This window comes from Protopterus annectens, chromosome 5.part1 (genome assembly GCF_019279795.1).
Source record: "Protopterus annectens isolate FY-2018-M chromosome 5.part1, PAN1.0, whole genome shotgun sequence".
NCBI lineage: Eukaryota > Metazoa > Chordata > Ceratodontiformes > Protopteridae > Protopterus > Protopterus annectens.
The window spans coordinates 365,789,213-365,814,992 of record NC_056736.1 but is presented as its reverse complement, the minus strand read 5'-3'; the positions used below and the strand labels follow the sequence as shown (position 1 = coordinate 365,814,992).

The following is a 25,780-nucleotide window of genomic DNA, read 5'->3' as shown; positions in this document are numbered from 1 at the left end:
TTTTCCAAAATGTACCACTTAAATAGGCAGTAATAGGATATCAATGAATGAGACTACCCCCAACTGCAATTACTGTCTATGCAGGAATTCTAACAGGTAATAAACATCTAGCAAACACTAACTGAAAAAACAGAGTCAAAACTTCCAGTTCAGTTAATATTCAATGCAACACAAATAAATCAATTAAAATGCTGTATTATTTAAAAAAGTGCAGATAAAAGGTACTTAAATTCTTTTATACATCCAGTTGAATACAGCTAGATCTTAGCAGCCAAAGCTCAGGTTTTAAGCAGAAAATATTTCAAAATGTACCACTTAAATAGGCAGTAACAGGATATCAATAAATGAGACTACCCCCGACTACAATTACTGTCTATGCAGGAATTCTAATAGGCAATAAAATCTAGCAAACACTAACTGAAAAAACAGAGTCAAAACTTCCAGTTCAGTTAATATTCAATGCAACACAAATAAATCAATTAAAATGCTGTATTATTTGAAAAAAGTGCATTTAAAAGGTACTTAAATTTTCTTATACGTCCAGTTGAATACTGCTAGATGTTAGCCGGCCAAAGCTCAGGTTTTAAGCAGAAAATATTCCAAAATGTACCACTTAAATAGGCAGTAACAGGATATCAATGAATAAGACTACTCCCCAACTGCAATTACTGTTGATGCAGGAATTCTAACAGGCAATAAAATGTAGCAAACACTAACTGAAAAAAACGAGTCAAAACTTCCAGTCCAGTTAATATTCAATGCAACACAAATTTCTTTTGCCAGTCAGACCTGAAAACTCTCCTTAATTATTTATCAGGTTTAATATTATAAAATATGTTCACTTAATGTACCACTAAATTTAGCACTGAGATTTCGCACTATCTGTTGACTAAAATGTTAGTGTGGAATGGAGATTTACTTATATTTTACAACACCATGGACTAATAAGGCTTATACATTAATTAGCTAACTGATAATACTTAAGCAATAACCCACGCCTGGGTGTGGGTAATGCTGGATTTACCCACGGTTGGTATGATTTGGTCATGAGGGTGAAGCCCAAGTGGCCAAACAAAGACAACCGTGGGTAAATCCAGCATTACCCACACCCAGAAATGGGTTATTGCTATTATACAATGATATTATTTAAGAAAAGAAAACTTACTTTTCTTTAATAATGGCATTGTGTAATGCCTCCGTGCTGCCCTTCCACAGCTGTCTGGTATTCTGCGGCAGTTCTGATGTACTGCGCATGTCTATGCTAACCAGTACATCAAAGCTGTGCGTGGAAGCAATGGAGAAAGCAAGATCTCCGTTGCTTTTTAGAAAGTGTCTCACTATGTTAGAGTTTAACATAGCGAGACAGCTTTAAAAAAAGCAACGGAGATCTTCCTTTCTCCGTTGCTTTTTTTAAGGCTGTCTCACTATGTTAAACCTGTTTAACATAGCTAGACAGCTTTTAAAAAAGCAACAGAGAAAGGAAGATCTCTGTTGCTTTTTTTTAATCTATCTTGCTATGTTAAACTCCTTTAACATAGTGAGACACTTTCTAAAAAGTAACGGAGATCTTGCGTTCTCTGTTGCTGTAAAAAAAAAAAAAAAAAAAAAGTCTTATACTAATGGAAAAAGTCCGGGTGACCGGGCCTTTTTCCATTAGTATAAGTCTGATTTACAACGGGCATGTTGACCAATCAGCGTGCACGTTTTGTAATATTAATGGGGGGTCGTTGTATAATAGTTAATAATGTCAATAACATTTTGCACAGCTTGATCCTGTCCCTCTTTTACTGCTATCTTTTAAAATATGTAATTTTATTAGCATACATTGTAACTAACCAGATGAAATTGTCTATGAAAATCCAGCTACAGTATAGATCACTTCTAACAACTGCTTGCATGCCTTCATACCTTTTAATTCTATAGAAATCATGGAAATATTGCTATGTCTGGTTCATATTCATCTCACAGGAAAATGTTGAGAGCTTTTCTGATTTTCTCTTCAGCTTTGTGGTGATGCTAAGCACATTGTTTTGCAAGTAGACCATCTTCTGGAGGATGGTTGCTCTGGAGATTTGTATTCATTTAACAAATCAAAAAGTAATGTGTGTTAATATTGCTAGTCATTTCCAATATTTTGCTGACATTCAGTACTCGATTTTTAGAATATATTGGACAAAGATAATCAAAACTACCCTCAGATGAATAAAAAACAAAACATTTTCAAAATGTATGCTGTGATTTATGTTTTACAGCAAAATAGGTTGTCTGTGTTTTTCTCGGTGGTTTGTTGTGGAGAAAATGAGTATTGTAACTTACTCCCAGATTTTATTTCCTCAGTACTTGTGTACTGCATTACTCTGACCAAGCCAGTAGACCAGACAATACTTTTATGTCATCTCTGAAAAGAGGCATTTGTGCCTAGTTGGGTATATCTAGTTTACAGATAAAAGAACAGAAAGTAATCACAACAGCCAAATTATCTGGCCTGGATACCATAACATAGTTACAATATCTTGTTTTGGGAAGGCTGCAGTTTTCTATTCTTTATTATAAGTACCATATGGACTGAAGAACTGTATAACTGAGTGATGTAATAGTGCAGACAGTGCATCCTTACAGCATGCTTGTTACAGTCAGTGGTAGTAAAACAAAAGTGAGATCAGGTGTATCTGGATTAAAGAGCTTTTCAGTAAATTTCTGTTCACTTTTTCTGTGGATTTGTATTCTAATAGTGCTATTTGGGGGGATGACACAACCTACTAGCAGCAAGAAAACATACACATGCAAAGAATAGCTTTACTACAGACCATGACATTGAACATAACTAAACGTTAGTTCCTCTCAGACATACATTTCCACAAAGATTTCCAGTTTCCTCAGTGCATGATACCTTGCAGCCTAGAAGTTCTCTTTCAGCACTTAATAGGTTTGTTTGGTGCTCTACCATGTGACTTGCACATCTTTCTCGGACTGTCTTGTACAGCTTTCCAGCTAGTAATGATGGGAACAGTGTCTAACAGCATCTCTTATTTATATTCCACAGTATTCTGGTGCAATAGGAATTGCTCTTATTTCCACAATGACTGTCCTGACTGCTCTGGGAAGATTCAGAAATGGAGTGCTGAACTTTCCACAGTCTGTATGACGTTCCCAGGAATACCAGACATTATGAGTATGTGAGTATACAAAATGTGATATTTTCTTTAAGAATGTTACTGCATTGTAGATAGCTATCATTAATCATTACCAAGCTGAAAATAAATAACGCATACAAGCAATCTTTTTCCTTTCATTTCTTTACATCCAGGATTTTGCAGCTCTGCCTTTAGTAGATCTGTAATATCCTTGGTGCTGTGAGAATGTTTGATTTATGTGCAGTGGGAGCAATTATATTACTCTTGATACTCCAAAGATCAGTGCTATCATAAAGAAATGTAAACATGATACAAAACAATAATATGTATTTGCATTTATTGTACATTTTTAAAAAGATCTGTATTTAGATATCCCAGCTGAGGAGTGTCCCAGGTATCTTTTTTACGTTGTTTTCTTCTTAGCAGTTAGATCCTGATTGGGTTCTTACCAAAGCAGTTCTTTTGTCTGCTCAACCTTATTTGTTGCCTTAAATGGCTTATATTTTAAACATAACGCATACTATGAAACATCCAGCCTCAAAGCAGCTCAAAATGACTTGTTATTGCACTTATCTACTTCTCACACTGATATAAATTGTCTCCCCAATACATACACACACAAACACACACACTCACAACTGCACAAGCTTTATGTCCATGCCACTTATATTAATCTTTACCTTATCACATATAACCCTGCATTGTGTTTTAAATAATTAATTCCAGGACCTCTGTAGGTTCAGAAATATCCATTGCCCAAACAACTATCCATAGCCCAAACAACCAAGAGACCTCATTGCACTCATCTGCATCCTACAATCAAAGCACCAAAAACAAAGCAATTTATTTATTTCATTTTGATGAATTTGAAGACTTGAAGATGATGAAGAAATGTGGATGTTTGACAGTACTTTGAGTAACACTGTTTCGGCTTCATCAAGTAGAAGGCATGCCATTGTCATGTCACTGGTTGGTGACAGAGGCAATGCTGACATATTATGGGCCTCCTGCATGTTTCAACTTGTGGATGATATCACATGGACTATGTTTCTTCAATGAATTGGTGCCCTCATACCACTGTCCTATTTACAATCGCCCACTCCCAATAATCCCCAAACCAACACCCCCACCATCTTCATTTCCTCTCCATCATATACTCTTTTTGTCCTACCATCAGTGACCACTTTCTTCTCCTTTCCTAGTAAATACTATCACACACACATATACACACACCCACACACACACACACACACACACACACACACACACACACACACACACACACACACTTGCTTCTCCTGCAGACAGGATACACAGACAACAGTGTAACTACACTGTCGTTGCAGGTCTCTATACCAAACCACATGAGCCAGACTCCCAGATATCCATTCAGATCATCATCTGCTGATATCATCACTGGAAAAGAGGAGGTTAAAAAACTAGCAGATTATATTCTATACCACATCCTCATGCCTACTCAACATGTGCAAACAAATTACCATTTTCACCATACTGACAATGCTGAAGAGCTACTTTTACAGTGAATTAATATAAAATATAACACATTAGTATCCATTCAGCCAAATATGATTCATCAAGAAATCGCCATACAATATATTGATTCTGTCTCCAAAATATTCCTAAGCCATTAGCTGGAATGTGATTTAACTTGCTGGCACAATAATGTACTCGGGATGGGTAATGAAAAAAAACTTTAGATTTTGCAACTTTAAGTGTTTTCTGTTTTGATGCAGTATAAATCATGTATAAGAAAGCCAAGAAGCCAGCATCAGCATTAGTAGTAATAGGCCCTGTTAAGGATCAACTGAAAAAGGAGGCCCCAACATGATTAACAGAATTAGGAATTCTAGCGCAATTGATGTAGGGACCTACATAAGAAATAAAGTAATCAGAATGCCATAACAGGATTAAGGTAACTGCTGAGATAATCAGAATCAAGCGGCTGTCAAAAATTAATAAAATCACTGCAGAGTGCTGTAGAGTTTAAAATGGCCTTTATTCCGTTGGTCCACCCATGTGGACCCAGGCAGTCCTCATATCCTATTCGGCCTGCCCCAGTATGTGCATTCATGTCAACCATTATTAACACCAATTCATGTTGTCGTACTTTATCTAGTAGGTCTAGCAACTGCTATGTAAATGCACTTTTTTCCTCACTATCACAGCCCTGCTGTGAGGCATAGGCTGAGATTATGAATACTGCCCTCTCATTACACTGGAGTCTGACTGCTATGAGTCTATCACTAATTCTGATTACATTCATCACTGTCTTCTGAAACCTGCCCCTCACAATAATTCCCACACCATTTCTAGCCTGTCCTCTTCCTGAGTAGTAGACTTTAGATCCTAAGCCAAGTGGCTTTGCTGCACTGCCCTTCCATCTTGTCTCCTGGATACATAGGATATCTAGCCTGTTCCTTACTATCATGTCATCCACTTCCAAGCTGCATCCTTTCAGTGAAACAACATTAAATGTAGTAATTCTTAGTTCATGTTTAGTAGGTTCATTGGTTTTATGTCCAGTTTTTCTCAACAGAACTATCCCTAGCAAACCAAGCTAGGCATGTATAGTACACAAAAAGATTAATAGTTGTATCACCTTCCCAAAATGATATATTAAAGAGAAACATATATTGACCATTTTGTCATATTCAGAATTTTTGGATTCCCTCTTTCCAGCCATTACTCCCTTGGCCTATTAACCATCACTCAGTCGCATCCCCTGGCCGCAGATGGCATGAGACTTTGTTGCACGTTTAAGCCTTTAGATAGAACATAGACGCCATAACACTGCTGAATGAGAAGAGACTGATATGAGTCAGAGACACAAGTCAATCCAGGCAGCATTAGTTTGAGACGCCAATTAAAAGAGGATTTTTTTTACCCTTTTGGAGGAGGCAGATGAAATTGTGATAGTACCTACCATTCTTCCAACAAAGGCATATCAATGCATGGGCTGAAACATTTTTAGTCTCATGTAAACACACACACACACACACACACACACACACACACACACACACACACACACACACACACACACACACACACACACACACACATGCATGTGCACACATTCTCACACACAAAACTCATCCCAGCTTTTTTTTATGTGCCAGAGTTAAGGCATATTAAACAACCCTCTCCTTCTACCACCCAACACTACAACCTGTGAGAGATGCACTTATATAGCCAAACTGGAAGCCAAGCTCTCTCCAGCCAAGACTGGACTAGACCGTCAAGAGGAGAAGGTTAACCCTGCACCACACCACACTCAACACATAGTCTTTCAAAACCCACACTACCAAAACCAACACATAGAAACACAAAGCACACACCCACATTTGCAAAGATTCTCAATAAAAATCTGCCCAAGCAACAGAGACCTCCCAAGCTGAAATGCAGACAACCACCACCACCCAACACTACCCAAATGACACATAGCCCATAAAATCAGTGTGCCACTCAATCTCAGCCCATAAGTCAAAACAACATACCCAACACACTAGTCCTAGGTGACTCTGTAGTCAGGCACACTGATATCCCACTCACCAGGCTAAACAAGGAGAAGGTTACTGTCAGCTGCCTGTTGGGTGCCAGGATCCGCCACATAACGCACGCACTCAGGTTACTCCACAACAAGTACAAATACGACTCTGTAATTGTCCATGTTGGTGTGAATGATCTGAGACGTACATGGAATGGACTACATGAAAAGAGACATGGAGGAGCTCTCAGATCTTGTAGCCCAGGCAAGTATGACCCTAGCCCTAAGTAGCATCCTGCCATCACCCAGAATGATGCCACAGTACAAGGACAAAATGATTGACTTCAACAACTGGCTAAGCTTCTGGTGTCATTCTAAGGGGATCCAGTATCTGTCTGCCTGGGATGACATGGTCGACAAACCATGATGCTTTGCCAGAGATGGCCTGCACCTGTCACCCCTGGGGTTCCGGATACTGGCTAAGGCTCTTGTCACACTTGTAGTGCCTTTTTTAGGCAAGGTTCAAATGCCAAATTCACCACCATAACAGGTACAAGCAAGCAAACTCTGAGGGTAATGCTACTCAATGCTAGAAGTCTAAACCTCAAAATGCACTCACTCGAGGCACTCCTTAAAATGGTGAACATCGACATCTGTGCAGTGACAGAGACCTGGTTCAAGGCTTCAGGGAGCACGCCTGCATTACCAGGCTATCATTCATATCACACCTTTCAGCCACCTAACCTGGACCGAAACACTAAAGGTGGAGGCATGTCCATATTCATTAAGGATATCCACACCTCCAGGCTAGTTGCTCAAAAGAATGCATCCGAAATTATCCAAGTGCAACTAACACTGGGCAAGACTGCAATCCAGGTTGTAGCTTGCTACAGATCCCCCCACCATGCCCCAGGATTCCCACTCTTCATTTCTTAAGATACTGGAAAATATTAAGGTACAACCCAATACCTTAATTATGGGTGATTTCAACTACCTCACCATCAACTGGGAAAACTACTCGTATACCAACTCATTTGCTCAAAGTTTTCTGGAATCCATAATTTTCAACACCTTGGATCAGCTTGTCTACACCCCCACCAGGGGCAGCAATATCCTGGACCTGGTCATTACCAATATGGGCAACAGGTGTTCCACGCCAGAGGTCAACTCCTCACTGGTCAGATCCGACCACAAGCTAATCACCCTAGACATCCATATTCCACCCCCACCCCTCATTAAAGAAACCACCATCAAAAACTTCTCCAAAGCCAACTTCATGCTTCTTAAGACAGAAGTGACAAACTTCACGACACCCATGTAGATGGAAAATATAGGTTTGACTGCTGAATCTTACACAAATGCACTGTATAGGCACATACACGAGTGCATGGATCGTGCCATCTCCAACTGAACCAAGATGCTATCCTCCAAAAAAAAGAAGTCAATCTGCTGGTCCCCTGCCATAAACAAACTCTACAACAGAAGGAAGAAGCTGTTGCAGAAAAGAGTAAAATCCTAGGATTGGAGGAACTCCCTGGTCAGGCTCAATAAGAACATGAGATCCCTCATAAAATCCTCCAAAGCCAGTTACGAAAATAAAATCACCACTGATTCCAAAGACAACCACAAAGCATTCTTGAGCTATGTCAAGAATCTCAATGGCAACACTCAGATCTGCTCTGAGCTATAGCACAATGGTACTAAATATACAGAACCAACCGATATTGCCAACATCCTGACAGATAGGTTCAGTGCTAACTTTACCCCCCTCTCACCCTCCAAAGGGCTCATCTTAGTACTGGAAGAATGCAAAGCCCCTGTAATCACGGATGAACAAGTAAAGACTGCACTCTCCAAAGCCAAGAACACAGCATCCATGGGACCAGACAACATCTCAGGCTGCATACTGCATGAACTACAGAACAAACTGGCACCCCACCTAAGTACCATGTTCAATCATAGCCTCACCTCAGGCTATGTGCCTACCGAATGGCACACAGCGACGGTTATCCCACTCCACAAAGGGGGTCCCACCATGGACCCTAGAAACTACCACCTCATTAGCCTGGTCTGCAAGGCCATGGAACGTATCATCTTGGAGCTTAAAAACAAAGACATAGGTTACCTCCAAACCCTGGACCCCACACAGTTTGGGCTTTTAAAAGGTAGATCATGTCTACTAAACCTGATTGACTTCTTTGAAGCAGTTACTAGAGCCGTAGACGAGGGCAAGTTAGTGCACACATCCTATCTTGATCTCGCCAAGGCTTTCAACACCATCCCTCTCTCTGGAATCATAGATAAACTCACTAAACTGGGCATAAATCCCTATGTCACAAGATGGGTGGCCAACTGGCTCACTGACAGAACCCACACAGTAAGAATAGCTGACTCCAAGTTCAGCTTCAGACCAATGACGAGTGGAGTACCACGGGGTTCATTCCTGGGTCCTCTCCTGTTCGGCATCTTCTTCTCTGAAGTGCAGGCCAACACAGAAGGTCTTTGCAAATGACTGCAAACTGGGAGCCATAATAGAATCACCTAATGATGTAAACATTCTACAAAAGGGCCTCACAGAAACAGATGCTTGGTGTCAAAGTCATGACCTCAAGCTCAATGCCAAGAAGTGCATTGTCATTCCCTTTGGGAAAAACTTGGTACCCATGAACTACCACTTAGGTAATAGCTCACTAAACACCAAAAGTGTGTTAAGAGACCACGGGACACAGGTGGACAGTAGTCTCTCCTTTGATAACCACACCGTCACAGTGGTCAGGAAATCCTTCTACATGGCACACCTCATCACAAAAGGGTTCTCCTCTAGAAAAAAGGAGGTCATTGTTCCTTTCTACTCATCCCTCATCAGACCCATTATGGAGTACAATGCCCCATTTGGTGTTTATTTCACAAGACACCTACAACAATTGGAAAGGCTACAGAAATACCTCACTAAGAGGATTACCGGCCTCAAACAGATGCCATATGCAGACCATCTCAAAAAACGCCAGATCTACTCCATCGCATATTGCCTACTCAGAGGCAATCTCTGCCTAACATACAAAGCTATGTCAAACCCAGAGCTGTTGGACATGCTACACTTAAAGAAATCCCAATCTGTCCGAACCACATGCTCCAGGGACCTAAACCTTGTCACCACAATAAATAGAACATGCTGGAGAAATAAATTCCTGTCCGAGAGACTTCCCATACTCTGGAACAAACTACCATTTCATGTCTAGCAAAGCTTCTCATTGGCCCTCTTTAAGAAAAATCTTGATGACTGGATGGGAAATAGAAAATTCACCCTGGGGATCACTTCTGCGGCACTGCTCGACAGGGGCACAGGAAAATGATTTTCTTGGGTAGCGAAAGCCAGGGAACTTTTTTGGCTAGGCTTATATAGGTCCCAGGGCCAATAGCCTAGTAACTACCTATGAACCTATGAAAATAATAAAAACAAGGAAAGACAGGATATCTGTATAACCAAAATAAACTAATATGAGACAATATGAGTTGGTTGGCTGGAACAAGAGAGTTGACCTAGGAGATTGTGTAAGTTTTAGGGAATCTCTGAAAGCAACCAGCCCTAGGACTGAGACACATGACACACAACACACACACAACACACACACACACACACACACACACACACACACACACACACACACACACACACACACACACACACACACACACACACACACACACACACACACACACACACACACACACACACACGCACACATGCACACAGGCATATATTTGCATGTGTGTGTGTTATAATTTGAATAAATTAGTGCTTTTTTGTGAAGTTAGGAAACATCAAGCATAGTCTGTTGATTCCTGATTTATTGACTTCAGGGATTACATAGAGTCGGACTTGCCCCTGTTCAACAGTTAGCAATCATTTTTCAGTTACACTAATGTGTTGGATGATTTTTCAGTTGTATATGTTCTGAGAAAATGTACCTTGAAGTAAACAGATATAATCATGTAGTCATATACATGTATGCATGTGTGCATGTGTGTGTATCCTTCTGCATGTGTGTATGTGCGTGCATGTGTGTGTGTGTGCGCATGTATGTGTGAATACATATGTGTACAGGTGTCCAAGCATGTGCAATATTTATAAAATTATACCTAAAGTGATAAATGTTAGACTGTAGTACCCAGTCCTTTTCCCAAAAAAGAGCTGCCACTAGGTGTCTTTGCATGTCACTGGTTGCTGTTCCAACACCTTGTCCATTTCTTTAACTATATTGAGGATATGACTTCACCAGACTCCAAGTTCTAACTTAATAGTTCATTGTCTTCACTCCCTGGCATTTGCAAGGATCAGACTGCAGACAGAGTAGTTCAGGTATAAAATTAGTGATCAGTCCGCATGGACAAACCTTTACTTGGAGGGGGCTAAAGCCTTCAATGCACAAGTTTAGCCAGCAAGGGCTCAGTCCCTGGTGGACTGTTCAAATGACCTACATTTATTGTTTATCTACCTTGCTTAATCTGTTCGGTCCACAAGCCTAGTGGTTGGTGTTGCAGTTTAAAATCTATCCTCTTTTGTCAAAATGCTAGCTGTCGGCCCCTGCTTTGAGAAGTTGCATGACCTTTCTCAAACTCATTTAGATATTTTTGATGTATCTGACTCCCAGTCCAACTCTCTTTAATCTATGGCTGCCATTGCATGTTCAAGTCTCATGACGTGGTAATCATGTAATGGTTATTGAATAATAAATGACTGGGGAAATCAGAAGATGATCAGAGGCTAAATGCATTGGGTTGCTTGCCTCTAAGATGAGAAGGAGAAATGTTCTCAAAGCTGGGTAAGTGAAATATTGTAAGGAGTAACTTTAATCTGAAATGGGGTGGCATGAGTAAAATTGTTATAGAGATAATCGAATGTGTGCAAGGAGTAGGATGGGGAAGGAGTGCAGAGGAGATTGAATATGTCCAAGGAGTAGCATGGGGAAGGAGTGCAGAGGACATTGAATATGTGCAAGGAGTAGCATGGGGAAGGAGTGCAGAGGACATTGAATATGTCCAAGGAGTAGCATGGGGATGGAGTGCATAGGAGATCAAATGTGTGCAAGGAGTAGGATGGGAAAGGAGTGCGGAGGAGACAGTGAAGGGCCTAATGAGGAAGTATTTAGTAAATTTTATTTTATTTTCTCTTTGTTGACTGGAATAGTCCCACTCGGGGAAATTTGGCCTGGGCACTTTCCCTACTCTTTTTTCACTAGGTGCTGTGGGTCTGCAGTTACAGGTGTGTAGAATTTTGTCTGTCAGATGAGAATTAATATGTAGTACAGATGTATGACAGGAACTAAGAAGACTAACAAAAGTAAGGGGCAGTATTAATTAAATAATTATGAGGATAATCAGACTAACTCAGGATACAGGGAAAACAAATTGTCACTGAAAACAGTTTGACTGCAGTATGTGGAAAATGAATAAAAACAAGGCCTATGAGCATATCACAGAAAATGCATCAGGCCAAGGGAGTGGACCTTTTTTTTTCCCTTTTTTCCATTTTTTTTTTTTACTGTTGTACTGAAGAGCTGTGGGGTTATGGTGCCTGATTGGGGACCATCAGTGGCCCACTAGATGAGCCAGTTACAGTCATCTATGCTTATGATACCAAACTCAATGTGGGAGTCAGGAATGGAGAGACTAGTCTCCTGGGAGAACTTCAGTGGCTGGCCTGGTAGAAACAGAGTTGAAAACAGATTTATATAAAAGACTGCAGATTTATTCACTTTGGAGGGGGAACCATGGTACAGGTACAGGTAATGTACTTTAGTCTGAAACTAAGCAGAGAAGGAGAAGGATTTAGGGGTAATAATCACCACTAAGCTGAATCACACATCGTGATTGGGCATTAATGAAGGTTGATAAGATACTGGACTGCAGAGCATACAGAGTAGATTTCAGAGAGAAGAAACGTTTACCTTTCCATTTTCTAAACCTTAATAAGACCTATTCATTGGTACTGTGTGCAGTTCTGCTGGGCGGCCATATAAATTAAAGGAAATTGGATTGGTTGAAAGTGTTTTATTCTGGGTTACAATGATGGGGACAGATGTGGAATACCTGTATACAATGAGAATTAGAATGTTTCCTTGTATTTACTGCAGGAAGAAAATGAAAGAAGTGATGCAAATCAGGTGCAGTAAACTGTCTGCGAGTGAGAAAGAACTGAAAAAGAATGGCAGAGGTGAGAAGGGAGCAGTAGCAGGAGCAGCTGGAAAAGAAGGCATTTAGCACTAGTTTTAAGGGAAATACTAAATGCAAAAGGTGTTATGGCTCAGAAATGTATTATCTAAGGCACTGACACAGTGTGGTTTCAGAACTGACTGGGAAAGAACAGTGAAAGATTGGGACAGAGATAGGGAAAAGCAGCTACAGAAAGAATAGCTGCTACAATTGAAAGGACTGATGGAACATTCATCTTCTGTAATTGTTATCATTTTATGTTTGTAGGTTGCATAATTTTTGTTTATTTGTATTTTGTCAACTTGGTTAATCCCACTATGCTTGTGATCTCATTCTCTGGGAAACACAACATAAGTTTTCATACTGAATAGGAGAAATTTCCATCTGAGTCGATGAGTTTTATTCTAGGCATAATCATTGCTAATTGAAAAAGAATCCTAATAACCCATCTCTTTGATAACTGTCATGGAATCTTTATATCTGTCTGATCTATCATCAATACTAGCAGATGAAACCTTACTGGCAAATCTCTTCTGAAGAACAGAACACTCAAGAGTGCAACATTGTCACACTCCAACACATCACTATTTTTGCTATAGTGCAGTGTCAGTACTGGAAAATGAATCCAGATACTGGGTGTAGGAAGAGTCCAAAGTCATCTGCTCCCGCAGCATCAAAGGTAAGCATGTTACCTGCTGAGCCACTAACACTGATAAAGTGTATGACTCAAGAAAATGACTTCCTTAATAGCTGGGGTTGTGCTGGAAAAAGGTCCTCAGACCAGTGCACCATCCTTGTTAACATGTTAACAGATGGTAAATAAATAAATAAATCTGAAAATAAAAGGAAGGAAGGTGAGTGGGGTTGGGGGCTTAGTTATGCACAAGGTTAATTGCCTCCTTCATTTGGCTTTTTATAAATTCTTGCACAATTTCAGCAAGACTGTATGTAATGGGACTGACTATGAAGACAGTCCTTTTATAATGTCAATGAATGTATTTTTTTTCTTTCATGTAGTAGGGATGCTTGTTTGTCTGTGATATGTGGTAAACACAATATGTCTGTAGCTGTAAATTCTTCATAATAGCCAGTCAAACCACCTAATTCAGTGTTATAACAGGGATATAATCCTCTATAACATCATTACTGAAGGCTGCTAACTGCAACCATGAGACATGCTGCACAAAGCATCTTATATTCATAAAAAGTGAGTAAAAATGGATCCACTTCTAGTCACCAAAGCATTTTTAGAGAATGTACAAAAAAGAATCAAAATACAGTTGCTGAAACTACTTTTGTCAAACCTCCAAGAGAGTCTTTTTTGCAAGGGAACAAGCTCTCCCATTCTGTACATGTGGTGGGGGACATGCCCCACACACTCTGAACTTATATATCCAACTCCAATATCGCACAACAGTGGAGAAAGAGGAAAACTCTATCACTGAAAGCAATTGTGGGAATTTTATTCCATTTTTTCCATTCACTGAAACCACTGTTGAAAAAATGACAAGACACTGTAAAAATCCAGTAAAATACAGAACTATGAAGTAGCTGTCCAGCAAATACGCCACACACCATAACATTTAACATAAAATTACAGTAGTTTCATTGTAAGTGTTTAAAATATCTTTTGTTGGCACTTATCATACCTGTCCATTCTTAACTATAATTTTCTATACTGCCTCCTAAAAATGTTTAGCTTAATTTCATTAATTCCTACACATTGGTTTTTAACAGTTTTTTCAATGCCACACTGTGTTTAACTGTAAACTGTGCATATTTCATAATTGCAAAAATGAGGCATTCCTCGAGTAATCACAGAAATATATAATTGTATATTATCAAGTGCAGTAAAACCTATAAATGAATCTATCGTCACCATACGTATATGCCATTATATATATATATATATATATATATATATATATATATATATATATATATATACGGGATTGGTACTGATCCCCGAAGGAACTTTTCACCGAAGCATAAACAGCCGGGTGTACTTCCGTGAAAGTGCTTTTTACCAAAAAAGCACTTTCGCAGAAGTATGCCTGCAGCTAGAAGAAGTCGTGGGGGAATGACTGTTGTGGAGATCGTACTAAGGTGGGGATAAGGGAATATTCCCTTTTCCTCACTGTAGTGCGATCTCCAAGTGAGCATATTAATGTAGGGGGGTGGGGGGTGCAGGGGGGCTTGCCCTCCTGCATAAAAGTAGATTTATTGTTTTTTTTTTCATAATGCACTTTAACGAAAGCGCTTTTTCGGTGAAAACGCTTTTGTTAAAGTGTTTGCAGTGATTGTGGATTCGGACTATTGAACTTTCATTCAATAGTCCTGGATCCATATATATAGGTTTTAAAAACACACTAGCATAAATAAATGTAAGCAGTGTTTACACTCCCAAACAAAATAAACAAAACAAACTCTTACTGTCAATAGGCAGTGTACAATTGTGCATGCTTACTGATTGCAAAACAGGTAAAAAAAACTTTAAAACTCTTTCTATTATGTAATAGGAAAAATTCCTTATGAGACTGTTAAAAATCTACTAAGGTGAATGTTTGACCTGATAGGTGATATCTGGAAAGTAGGGATTAAATGTACTGACATAATTCCCTACCCAAAATGTGTTATTCCTATTTTGTAAAATGCAGGGATGTAATCTAAACTTATCAGCTAGTCAGAATACCTAAATGTTCATTCCTGTAGTGATGGGATGCTATTTCCCTATAACTCCCATGGGAATGTGTACCACCACAGCCTGTCAGGCCTGAAATTGAAGGCTTTGTCTCCATCCTAAAAGGAAAAAAAAAACACCACCAAAATGTCCCATGGTTATTCTTTAGCTAAGCAACTAAGTCAGTGGTGTATCACATACTTATTAAGAAAAAATAAGAACTTACGTAGGCTGCATACTGTTCTATTTATTTATTTTCAGTTCATTAGCTTAAATGACAGGAATCCTTTAAAAGCCACCCTACAGATATACATGTAATTATTCAGCATTGAAGAACTTAAAAACATGTATACAGCATTCTGCATTAATCTCTGCTTAACCTTGTATCACCATACATCCCACCTAGAAGCTTGTGCTCTTCTGACAAAGATCTGACAAAGATCTTCTGCATATATCAAAACCTAATAATTCTGTAGGCTGATCCCGTTACTTCCATCAAGTGTCAAAAACCTGGAACTCCATTCCCCTAACAGTAAATGAGGACTATTCACTAAAGTCATTCAAACTACAGCTAAAGTCTCACTTACCCAACTCCTGGCTGTGCAGATGTGCACCAGATTAGCATATCACTCCTCTTCAACCTCATCCCTCCCCCTTCATATCTTCCTTCTACCTGCGCTGTAACTCTTTCCGTTTTGTTATTGTACCCCTTTACCTTCAGTTACCCTTGTCTTTTGTTTCCCTACTCTAGCTTTCCCACTACTATACCTCCTGTAAGACATATTTATTTCTATTGAAACTTACAACAATATGGCTGTCTACATACTTTATCCAATATGAAGTGCCGTTCTCCCTCTTTCAAAACTTTGGTATATATAACTTTACTAAAGCCTTCATAAATTCATTTCCCATTAATGGATGTCTTAAAACTAAATAATTAAAGTATATTTTTAAAGTCGTAATGAAGCAACCCTTCTGCCACCTCATACAAACTTATTTTGTAAGTGTGTGCCAGATACAGACTGTGTGGGTTCCCATAGCTTAAGTTGTCAGCATAAATCTCGCCCAGAAGCAGTACCTCCATTTCTGAGTAAAAAAATGATTGCACCAGTCATGTAGATACAGGCAGTATGTAATATGTATGCACAATGTGCATGTGACTCCCAAAAATAAATAAGTCAGTAAAGCAATTGATCAATGGAAAGAGTAAAATATGGAACTTTAGAACTGCTTTAAATGTAAATTTGGAGTAATATTTAGCAGGAGTGGGAATTATGGCTTAGATTTACTAACTCCTGGCCTGAGCATTTGATCCCTTGTTTTTTTTTTTTTGTTTGTTTTTTTAAATCTGTCCATTCAGGAGTAAATCTCATCAAAACCCACACCCCTTTGAGGTATTCATTTATTGTACGGATTTAAGGTAGAATCAAGAAAATGAATTAAAACTAGTTTCAGCAAGGTTCCACTTCTTTGAAATTCTTAAATCCCACCAAGTTTTGACTGCAGAGTAGGACATATTAAGTAATCATGCAAGGGGCAAAAGCCCCCTACATTGGAGGTCATGTGGGGGGCATGCTCTATTTATCACCCAGGGCTGTAGTTTTACTTTTTTTTCCATTTGACTTCTGCTGAATTAGGACATCACTGTAGCAGGTCTTGATTTTTTGTATGAAAACCATTTTAAGTTCATAAACATAGTGTCATGGATAGAACCACATATGCCAACAAATGTAAAGACCATGTCGATACTGGTGTGGTTTGGATCCAACTACTGCCAAAAAATGTACCAGCCAGGTGTATGAGGGACAGGGCCTATGGTTCTTTGGTCAGGTTCACTAGCCCAGATGGGTCCGATGGCTATCAGACTGCTGGCCTCTCATGTCACATCACTGATACCTAACATGTTAAAGTGAAACAGCAAAAAAGAAATGTGCACACAAATTTGATTCAGTAGCTAATCCATCAAATATATATTGGTCCCAAGAGCATAAAGGGAATATGCATTACTGTCCTGTGTATGGCCTTCCAACATCCACACCAAGACTAAAACTACATACTGATCAGTTACAGAGTTAAGCCTTTCACCTATCACACCATAATCCTTTCTCACCATTCTTCTTGTCAACCATAATATCTTTCAACCCCCCCCCCCCACACACACACACACAGTCACTCACAGTTCATGGGGAAGGCTGGCAGGATTCTCCAATTCCTTAAAACTGTCTTATTAGCAAGGCACATCTGCCACCACTATAGATATGGTTAGAGACCAAAGATCCATCTTAACTTTGCCAAATATAAATTCTAGAAACTCTAGACATTACAGTAAACAAAAATAGTAATGGATTGACCTACCTGGTTAATTAGAGGTGTATGCCACCACTTGACAACCTCCAGTGCTAGAGAAAACTGTTTTCTCAAACAATATTTAACAATGCTTAAATAAATAATAAATACCAGCTACAAAATCCTCAACGTGAATAAGTAAAAACTTTTCTTAGATAGTAAATATATTACTACTAGATTAAATATGCAGAGGTGAAGGTAATGTGTAAGGAAATAAAATAATCAGTTGTACAAGACAGAATATTTAATGAAGAATCTGACCTGTTGAAATACTATCCCTAAATATTTTGCATTAGCAAAAGTATTATACAAGACAGACTTCAAACAGCAAACCTTCACAGATATGTCAAGAATATCTCCCAAATAAGACTAGCTGATTTTATTTCAGTCCTAAACATATAAATTTTAGCTTGCCACTTTTGTTCTCAAGGGGAAAAAAACAGGTATAATCTAACCACTTTTCTACATTCAGACTCCCACATGCAGTTGAGCAGTTTCAATGAACAGGATTCCTCATATATTTGTTAACTGTTTGCATCTGTCAAGCTACCTCTTTAAAGTACATTGTAATTCCAGTTTTATGACCCCTTAGGTTTCCTGATATAGGAAAAGCAAGAATTTACATTTAATACTTCATTAAAATTTTCATACACTTATTTTCCATTTCCTGTTTCACACAGGAAAAGGTTATTCATTCTAAGGCCACAAAAAAGACATATATTGCAGATTAATCAGAAAACAAATATAACGTACAAATATAGCAATTTGAAGTAAGAAAAAGAGTCACAGTCTTAAATCGTGTGTTACAGCCTGCCATCGTGCATGATGGTATTGTGTAAAATAGAAAGTGCTCCATTTTTATGCCATTCTGGTTTGCTGCCACATCCCTGATAACAAACACAAACACCTAGAACTGCTTTAGCTTGATCAACACTTAAAATTTCAGTATCACATTAGTGTGATAAATGACAAAATTAACAGATTACTTTTGTTGCCTAAATGCTGCACACTCTTTCACCAGAAAGTGGAAATGTAATTAGGAAAGGCATTTTCCAGGATCAGCTAAAATATGCTGTACCACCTATTGACATTTCAAAGAAAAATAGAAGTGGTAACAATGGTTGAAAATTAGGGTTCCTATTGCATGATCACAGATGCATTTTGTTGAATGTGCCTTGATTGAACCTAAAAGAACGAAAAGGCAAAATAGCAAAGCGGCTTTTCAACAAATTCTTTCCCTGGGAAGGAATTCGCTTGGCCACTTTCATTACTTTGCCATTTTTGGCACTGTAGTGTGATCTCAGAGTTGGTATATTTAAGTAGGGTGTGTGTGGGGGCACAGCAACCCACGTTGGGGGGTGTGGGGGCAAAGCCCCCCACATTATGTAATCTTTTAAATTTTTTTTTTAAATTTTGGAACAAGGTTTCAACATTGTAAGCTTTCGCTTACATGGGGTCAATTAATTATCATTCACTTCTGTAAGCATGCGATAATATAATATAGACCTGAAAATTATTACCATTTTCCCCAGAAGGGACTATCACTGCCTTACAGTATTAAAGGATAACTGGCTTCCAGTAAAACACAAATATAAATTACTTCTAAAATCACTGTTGATTCCCAGGGAAGGCTGGCAGAATTCTCCAATTCTTTAAAGCTTTTTTCTTAACAAGATACTACTGCCACCACTACTCCTGTTTAAGCTTCTAAAATTGAAAATCTTTCAATATCTTTCTAGTTATCATGCACCCTTAATCTCCGTTTACCAGCATAGGTCATTGTCTGCCCTAGGGCCACTGTTGCTGACACCATGGAGCAGGTTGCATAATGCTGAACTTAGTTTTTCATACACTACCTCTAACATTTGGAAATCATTTCCCTTCTCCCTAAAAGAAATCCAGTCATACACTGAATTAGTATAGAATTTTAAAACCTTCTTCAATTTTAAGCAAAATGTACATGAATCTCTAATTCCAAAAGTCACCTGACTTTTATACCTTTAAGTTGAAGCTGTTGCTCAGTTAGTTTTTTCAAAGTTGCATTTAACTATTAATCTTCATTATCATTCAACGTGTAGCTCTGTATTTTATTAAATGTTTTCATGGTGCATAAATTGTACATATGTACTACGTGTGTAGCAATGCATGGGTGTGCACCATGACCTTATATTTGGAGGTGCTGATTTTTATCCCGCCAGCTTCACTATCAGCAGGGAGTCACTCAGGTGTTTGTCAGAGGTCACAGTCAGACAAGTTGTGTTCTGATATACTATACATGAAACTCAGACAGAGAAGTGGTGACAAAGCCCATCCTTTTTGGAGTCTTTACTTCTACCCTGAGCAAATTTAACTTAATTCTAAAAATACATTTAGAATTCTTACTATGTTCATATAGTCAGCAGATAATGTGCAACAGCAGCTCCTATGTCCTATATTCCCACAGAAATACTATATCACACATCAAGATACATAACTGTGAACCTTCTCCAATGACACAAAACAAATGTAGACTGAATAATAAACTCTCCTAACTCTACTCATGCAATTGCTAAGACTGTAGAGATGATATACTCTTCTGCATCCTGACATGAATTCCCATGGTTCATCCTAAGTCTGAGGTTAGACTATACTCCAGCTTCTCCTTTCCATCACACTGCTACAGTGTTTGTAGGCAACATAAAAGCAGGAAAGGAGGCTCACGTCACACACAAGCAGAGCGCTATTGTGTAGTATGAAGTTACTGAAGCATACTTTATCCCACTTGGAGCAGTGGCTTTGGCTTATTGCTTCATATACAGTTAGAAGGAGACTAGTTTGTATATGTCCTCCATAAATGGTGTACAACACTTACCCACTGGGGCAAGACTGCGTACATAGTCGTGCCTCACTGTGTAAACCTGTTTATGAATTGATTTAGGATGCACCTGCTCCAGTGTGCACCAATGTTTATAAATGGGACCCTAAACTGTCAATGTAGACCAGAAGCTTTCCAGGTGAAATCCCAGTCACTAATGATGCTAAATCTCTGACTTATGCAGCTATTCCTTAACAAGATATTAAGCCATTCTTTTGCAGTCTAGCCTTACCTAATCCATATACTGGTAGGATATCTATGAAGCTTACTGAGCATTATATTTGCACAAGATGCATGTATATTTCACAAAACCAATTTTCCTTTAAGGTACATTATTGTGCAAATTCCTCAGTGCAACTGCCACTTCCTCATTCCCAAGGGTCATATTCCCTTTCTTCTTGCTGTGTTACCCAGCCATCATCTTACCACAATTTCATGATGTTTCACTAAGAACACCAACCTTTGCAAATCAATCTACCAACCAAAGTATCTTCAATCTGTATTATGGTAGTGGCTGAGAGCCTTCCTGGACTCTGTTACATTCATTAGATGCTTCTATCATGGAAACTTCTCTGTCAGCTCTTTTTTTGTGTCCAGTGATGACCCTATGTGTATAAGAATGAAAATGAATTCTGACACAGTACAAAAAAGTCCCTTACTTGTGAACCACTGTTGCAGAATTCATGGCGCTTACATGGAAGAGAAGAACTAGTAATACTTGTTAGGCCATCAAAGAAGACTACACTTGCTATGTCATTGCAGAAAGCAGTTTGCAAATAAAACAGAACTGTAATCTCCAATGTGATTCTTTGAAGGGTGCCGTCCTATACTACTTGTCATATTTTAATACTTTCAGCTACACAAAGTGTTGCAGGAAGGGCAATAAGAGGAAATCTTTTCTTTTGTTTCCAAGGATTGATGGGATATTTTGTATCTACGCTGTAAAGGAAATTGGAAAGAAAGGAAGGAATGCTTCCCCAGGTTAAGTATTTGCATGCTAACATGAGACTGCTTATCAAGCAACACAAGGCCTGTAGTAGCTAGCAAGTCTTATTTCAGCCTCAGTATCCAACAGCCACAGTACTCTGAGTCAGAATTTAACTGCGTAGTTGTAGTGGAATACAGCTTAAGGATAAAAAATGAAAAAAAAAAAGAAGAGAAAACAGGAAACAGGAAGTACTGATCCTGAAGACAATAGACTTATACATTTATACTCAGGCTTGATAAGAATTAAATGTTATTCATCCTGCATCTTGTGCTACACAATATAAAACTGCAGAAATACAATTACCTAAAACAAACTATGCAAAAATAATTAGTAAGCAGATTGTGGTTCTTGAGATTTTTAATTTTAAGTTGCAGAATTTACTTGGAATTTTAGCCCAATTGTTCTGAAACATACAACTATTTTCCTACAACTGCTGAGGGCTAACATTCTGTTTTGGTCTTAGCTAATAAACATATTTCAAAAGGAAAAAAAAAGGTACCTGCACCTTGAGGAAAAGCCTTTTTGATATTTTGATAATTTACTCTTGTTTGTTTAAATGCAGAAGAATATTTCATATTCTAATGGATGTAAAAGATCCTGAGAAATTATGTGTTATTTAACTTATTGGTATATAGAAATATTTATCATATATGATGTATTCTGTTTTAAACCATATAGAAATAATTTCTGCATGATAACTGATCAAAACCATGTGAGTGTTACTGAGCAAGCACACTGTAGTTAGAGCTAAAAAAAATGCAAAACTAGCCACCCCTGATTGCTGCGTAAATGATGGTTCATCCTGGTTGGCTGCCATCCCTGTTTGTGGGGAGCAAATGTGTCAGCTGACCAAAAGAAAATCTGATGGTTGCCAAGCAGCAGGAGCAACCCTACCAAAAAACTGATTTATTTCTTTTTTTTTGGATATAAACAGTAATATTCTAAATGTAGGTATGGCAATCAGTATGGCAGAAAAAGTTGTGCAATGCATATGAAGAATATGAAATCATAAAATAAGGGCAAAATAAATAAGCTTAAAAGTTATTTACTTCCTTTTTGTTTACTTGTTTAATAAATGAATCTAATATTAAACTGAGATTACATGTAATTGACTGTATCTGCTAGAGCTATATGACTTTTATCAAAAATGTGAAAACAATAATCACGTGTTAAAAATCATTATCTTATTTTATAATCTTAATAAGTAACTGAAAGATGGGGACTGTGATGTAATGGAGCATCTCAAATTTCTGGGAATGCATTATCCATGACATATCCACCCTAGGTATGCCATTTTTCCATCATGCCTTGCTTTACTTCTTAACTATTCATTTCCTGTTAACTAATCTCTATAATTAATGCAGAATAGTTTTAACAACAAAGTGAATTCCAGATATAGAACTGTTGAAGATTTATTTGCCTAGCCTCCCAAAGTACTGTAATTACCTTTCATAAATAAAAATTCTGAAACAGAAACTAATTTATTTGTATTTTTTTTTCAGATCATCTTTCTTCTGAATAATTGCATGACACAGAAACTGGAAAAAGGCAGAGACAGTTCGTGTATACTTGTGTTACTATGGGGAATCTTCCTGCTTTATATGGCTTGTTCACTGGCAAACAAAGGGATTGGATACTGTTATAACATTATACTCTGAGAGTAATCTTAAATTGCATTTCATGTTACATTTGTAACCTGCAAGCTGTTTAACACATTTTCATCATAGTTTTCCATTCCTTCTTTTACTGAGGTGTCCAGAGTCATTTTAGAAATGATTCCTTAAAGCCTGATGGTGCTTTGCAAATATAGTTCTGATTCAGTAATACTGTACAGTTATAACTTCAAGTATGCACTATGGTTAGAGGAACACAGAGACCATTAATAAATACCATATAAGCAATATTTGACTCCAGACTAGCAAATAGTATAATTCAGTCCTGCAACATGCAAACTGTAATAAGATTCACTTCTGTCATTTTACTAGTTATGTTAACTGTGCATTATTTATCTATTACGTTTGTTATAAATATTATTTTGCCAGAAGAAAACCCAAATGGTGGGTATGGCAGGGGAGACAAATGGAGCAAAAAAAGATCCTTAAATCCTTAGATTTATCTTATGAATCTTATGAAGCTTATCTCCATAAGTCTCCTCTATAAATATAACTCTAGCTCAGTGGGTCCATGCAGATGTGGCAGTTCCTGTTTGTAGTAAAGCACTAAGCTCACTTTATTTTTAACTTAAAATATTTACTTTGTGAACCAACAGCAACTTCCTTGAATTATCATCTCTAGAACTTCTACATGCTCATTCCATGCAGTCTGCTTTAATGAAACCAGTGCACCTTCCATTTAGCACCTAGTCAGGAATCTGTGAATCAGCAACTCTGCCTGGGAAACAGTGCTTCTTCAAGCTGTTTAAGAGCTGCATTTCTTCAGTCTGTGCCTATTTTTATGAAAGATTCTACTATAGCCTGCAATATCGTACATCTTTCTGTTACCTGAGGCTATTACAGATTATGTTTTATTGGAGTTTTCTTCTCTTTATTACAGACATTAGCTCCCCACAAAGCATGCAGTACTCTAAATGGAATTTCAGCAGTCATTTGTTTAGAGAAATGTCAACTCTCTTTCCCTGTCTTTTTTTTGCTGTTGCTGCTTCTCCTTATGTATAGAAGTAAAGCTCAACATTATTTACTACCATCCTCCAGTGTTTGCCTACCTTTAAGTTTATTTGCTGTTATACTGGCATTGCTTTCTATTTTTGTTTTCCACAACACTCTACCACATCTACTGTTATACTAACATAATTTTCCATTCATTTTAGTACAACATTCCATCACCTTCCCTTTGTACATGTTTACCAGCATTTCTGTTTGCCATGTACATAACACATTTTTCTTTGCAATGAATAGCAAGAATGAAATCTGACTGTTTATGTTGCATGCAATGAGCGTGGAAGAAAAGCAAAAAAAAAAAAAAAACAAAAGCAGATACTAGCCTAAACATTAAGACCAACTGATGGGTCATGTTTTGTAACTGGATATTAATATAGCAATAACCCACGCCTGGGTGTGGGTAATGCTGGATTTACCCACGGTTGGTGTGGTTTGGTCACGAGGGCGAAGCCCGAGTGGCCAAACAAAGACAACCGTGGGTAAATCCAGCATTACCCACACCCAGAAGTGGGTTATTGCTATTATACAATTACATTATTTAAGAAAAAAATAATTACTTTTCTTAAATAATGGCATTGTATAATGCCTCCTTGCTGCCCTTCCGCAGCTGTCTGGTATTCTGCGGCAGTTCTGATGTACTGCGCATGCGTATACTTACACAGTACATCAGAGCTGTGGGCAAAAGCAATGGAGAAAGCAAGATCTCCGTTGCTTTTTACAACCTGTCTCACTATGTTAAATGAGTTTAACATAGCGAGACAGCTTTAAGAAAAGAAACGGAGAATCTCCGTTGCTTTTTTTAAAGCTGTCTCACTATGTTAAACCCATTTAACATAGCAAGACAGTTTTGAAAAAAGCAGCGGAGAAAGCAAGATCTCCGTTGCTTTTTAAAGTGTCTCGCTATGTTAAATGGGTTTAACATAGTGAGACAGCTTTAAAAAAAGCAACGGAGATGCTCCGTTGCTTTTTTTAAACTGTCTCGCTATGTTAAACTCGTTTAACATAGCGAGGTGGTTGTAAAAAGCAAAAGAGATCTTGCGTTCTCCGTTGCTGTAAAAAAAAAAGAGTTATACTAATGGAAAAAGTCCGGGCGACTGGACATTTTTTCATTACTATAACTCTGATTTACAACGTGCACGCTGACCAATCAGCATGCTCGTTTTGGAATATTAATGGAGGGTCGTTGTATAATGAGTATTCCTTTACATTAGTGAGAAGCTGTCCCAATAAGGACACAACATGAATTGTGTAAATATTCTATTAGCTGATTTTGGATCGATTCCGAAGCCTGAAACAGTCTTGTAGAAATTTTAACTTCTTCATCCAATACATTGTAGGGTCCCCAGTAAACAACTGTTCTGTATCAGAAAACAGCAGCT

The 25,780-nt window shown here is 38.2% G+C and overlaps 1 protein-coding gene across 1 annotated transcript in view; it reads left to right on the top strand.

The window, feature by feature from the left end:
• LOC122803164 (protein sel-1 homolog 3-like) overlaps positions 1 to 24,712 on the top strand; it is a 920,824-nt gene extending 896,112 nt beyond the window's left edge. Inside the window, exons 23-24 of the mRNA XM_044072781.1 lie at positions 3,044 to 3,176; positions 23,226 to 24,712. Of these exons, the coding sequence (XP_043928716.1) occupies positions 3,044 to 3,145 (102 nt within the window). The 3' untranslated portion in view covers positions 3,146 to 3,176; positions 23,226 to 24,712. The remainder of the gene's footprint in view (positions 1 to 3,043; positions 3,177 to 23,225) is intronic.
• Positions 24,713 to 25,780: the final 1,068 nt, after the last annotated feature.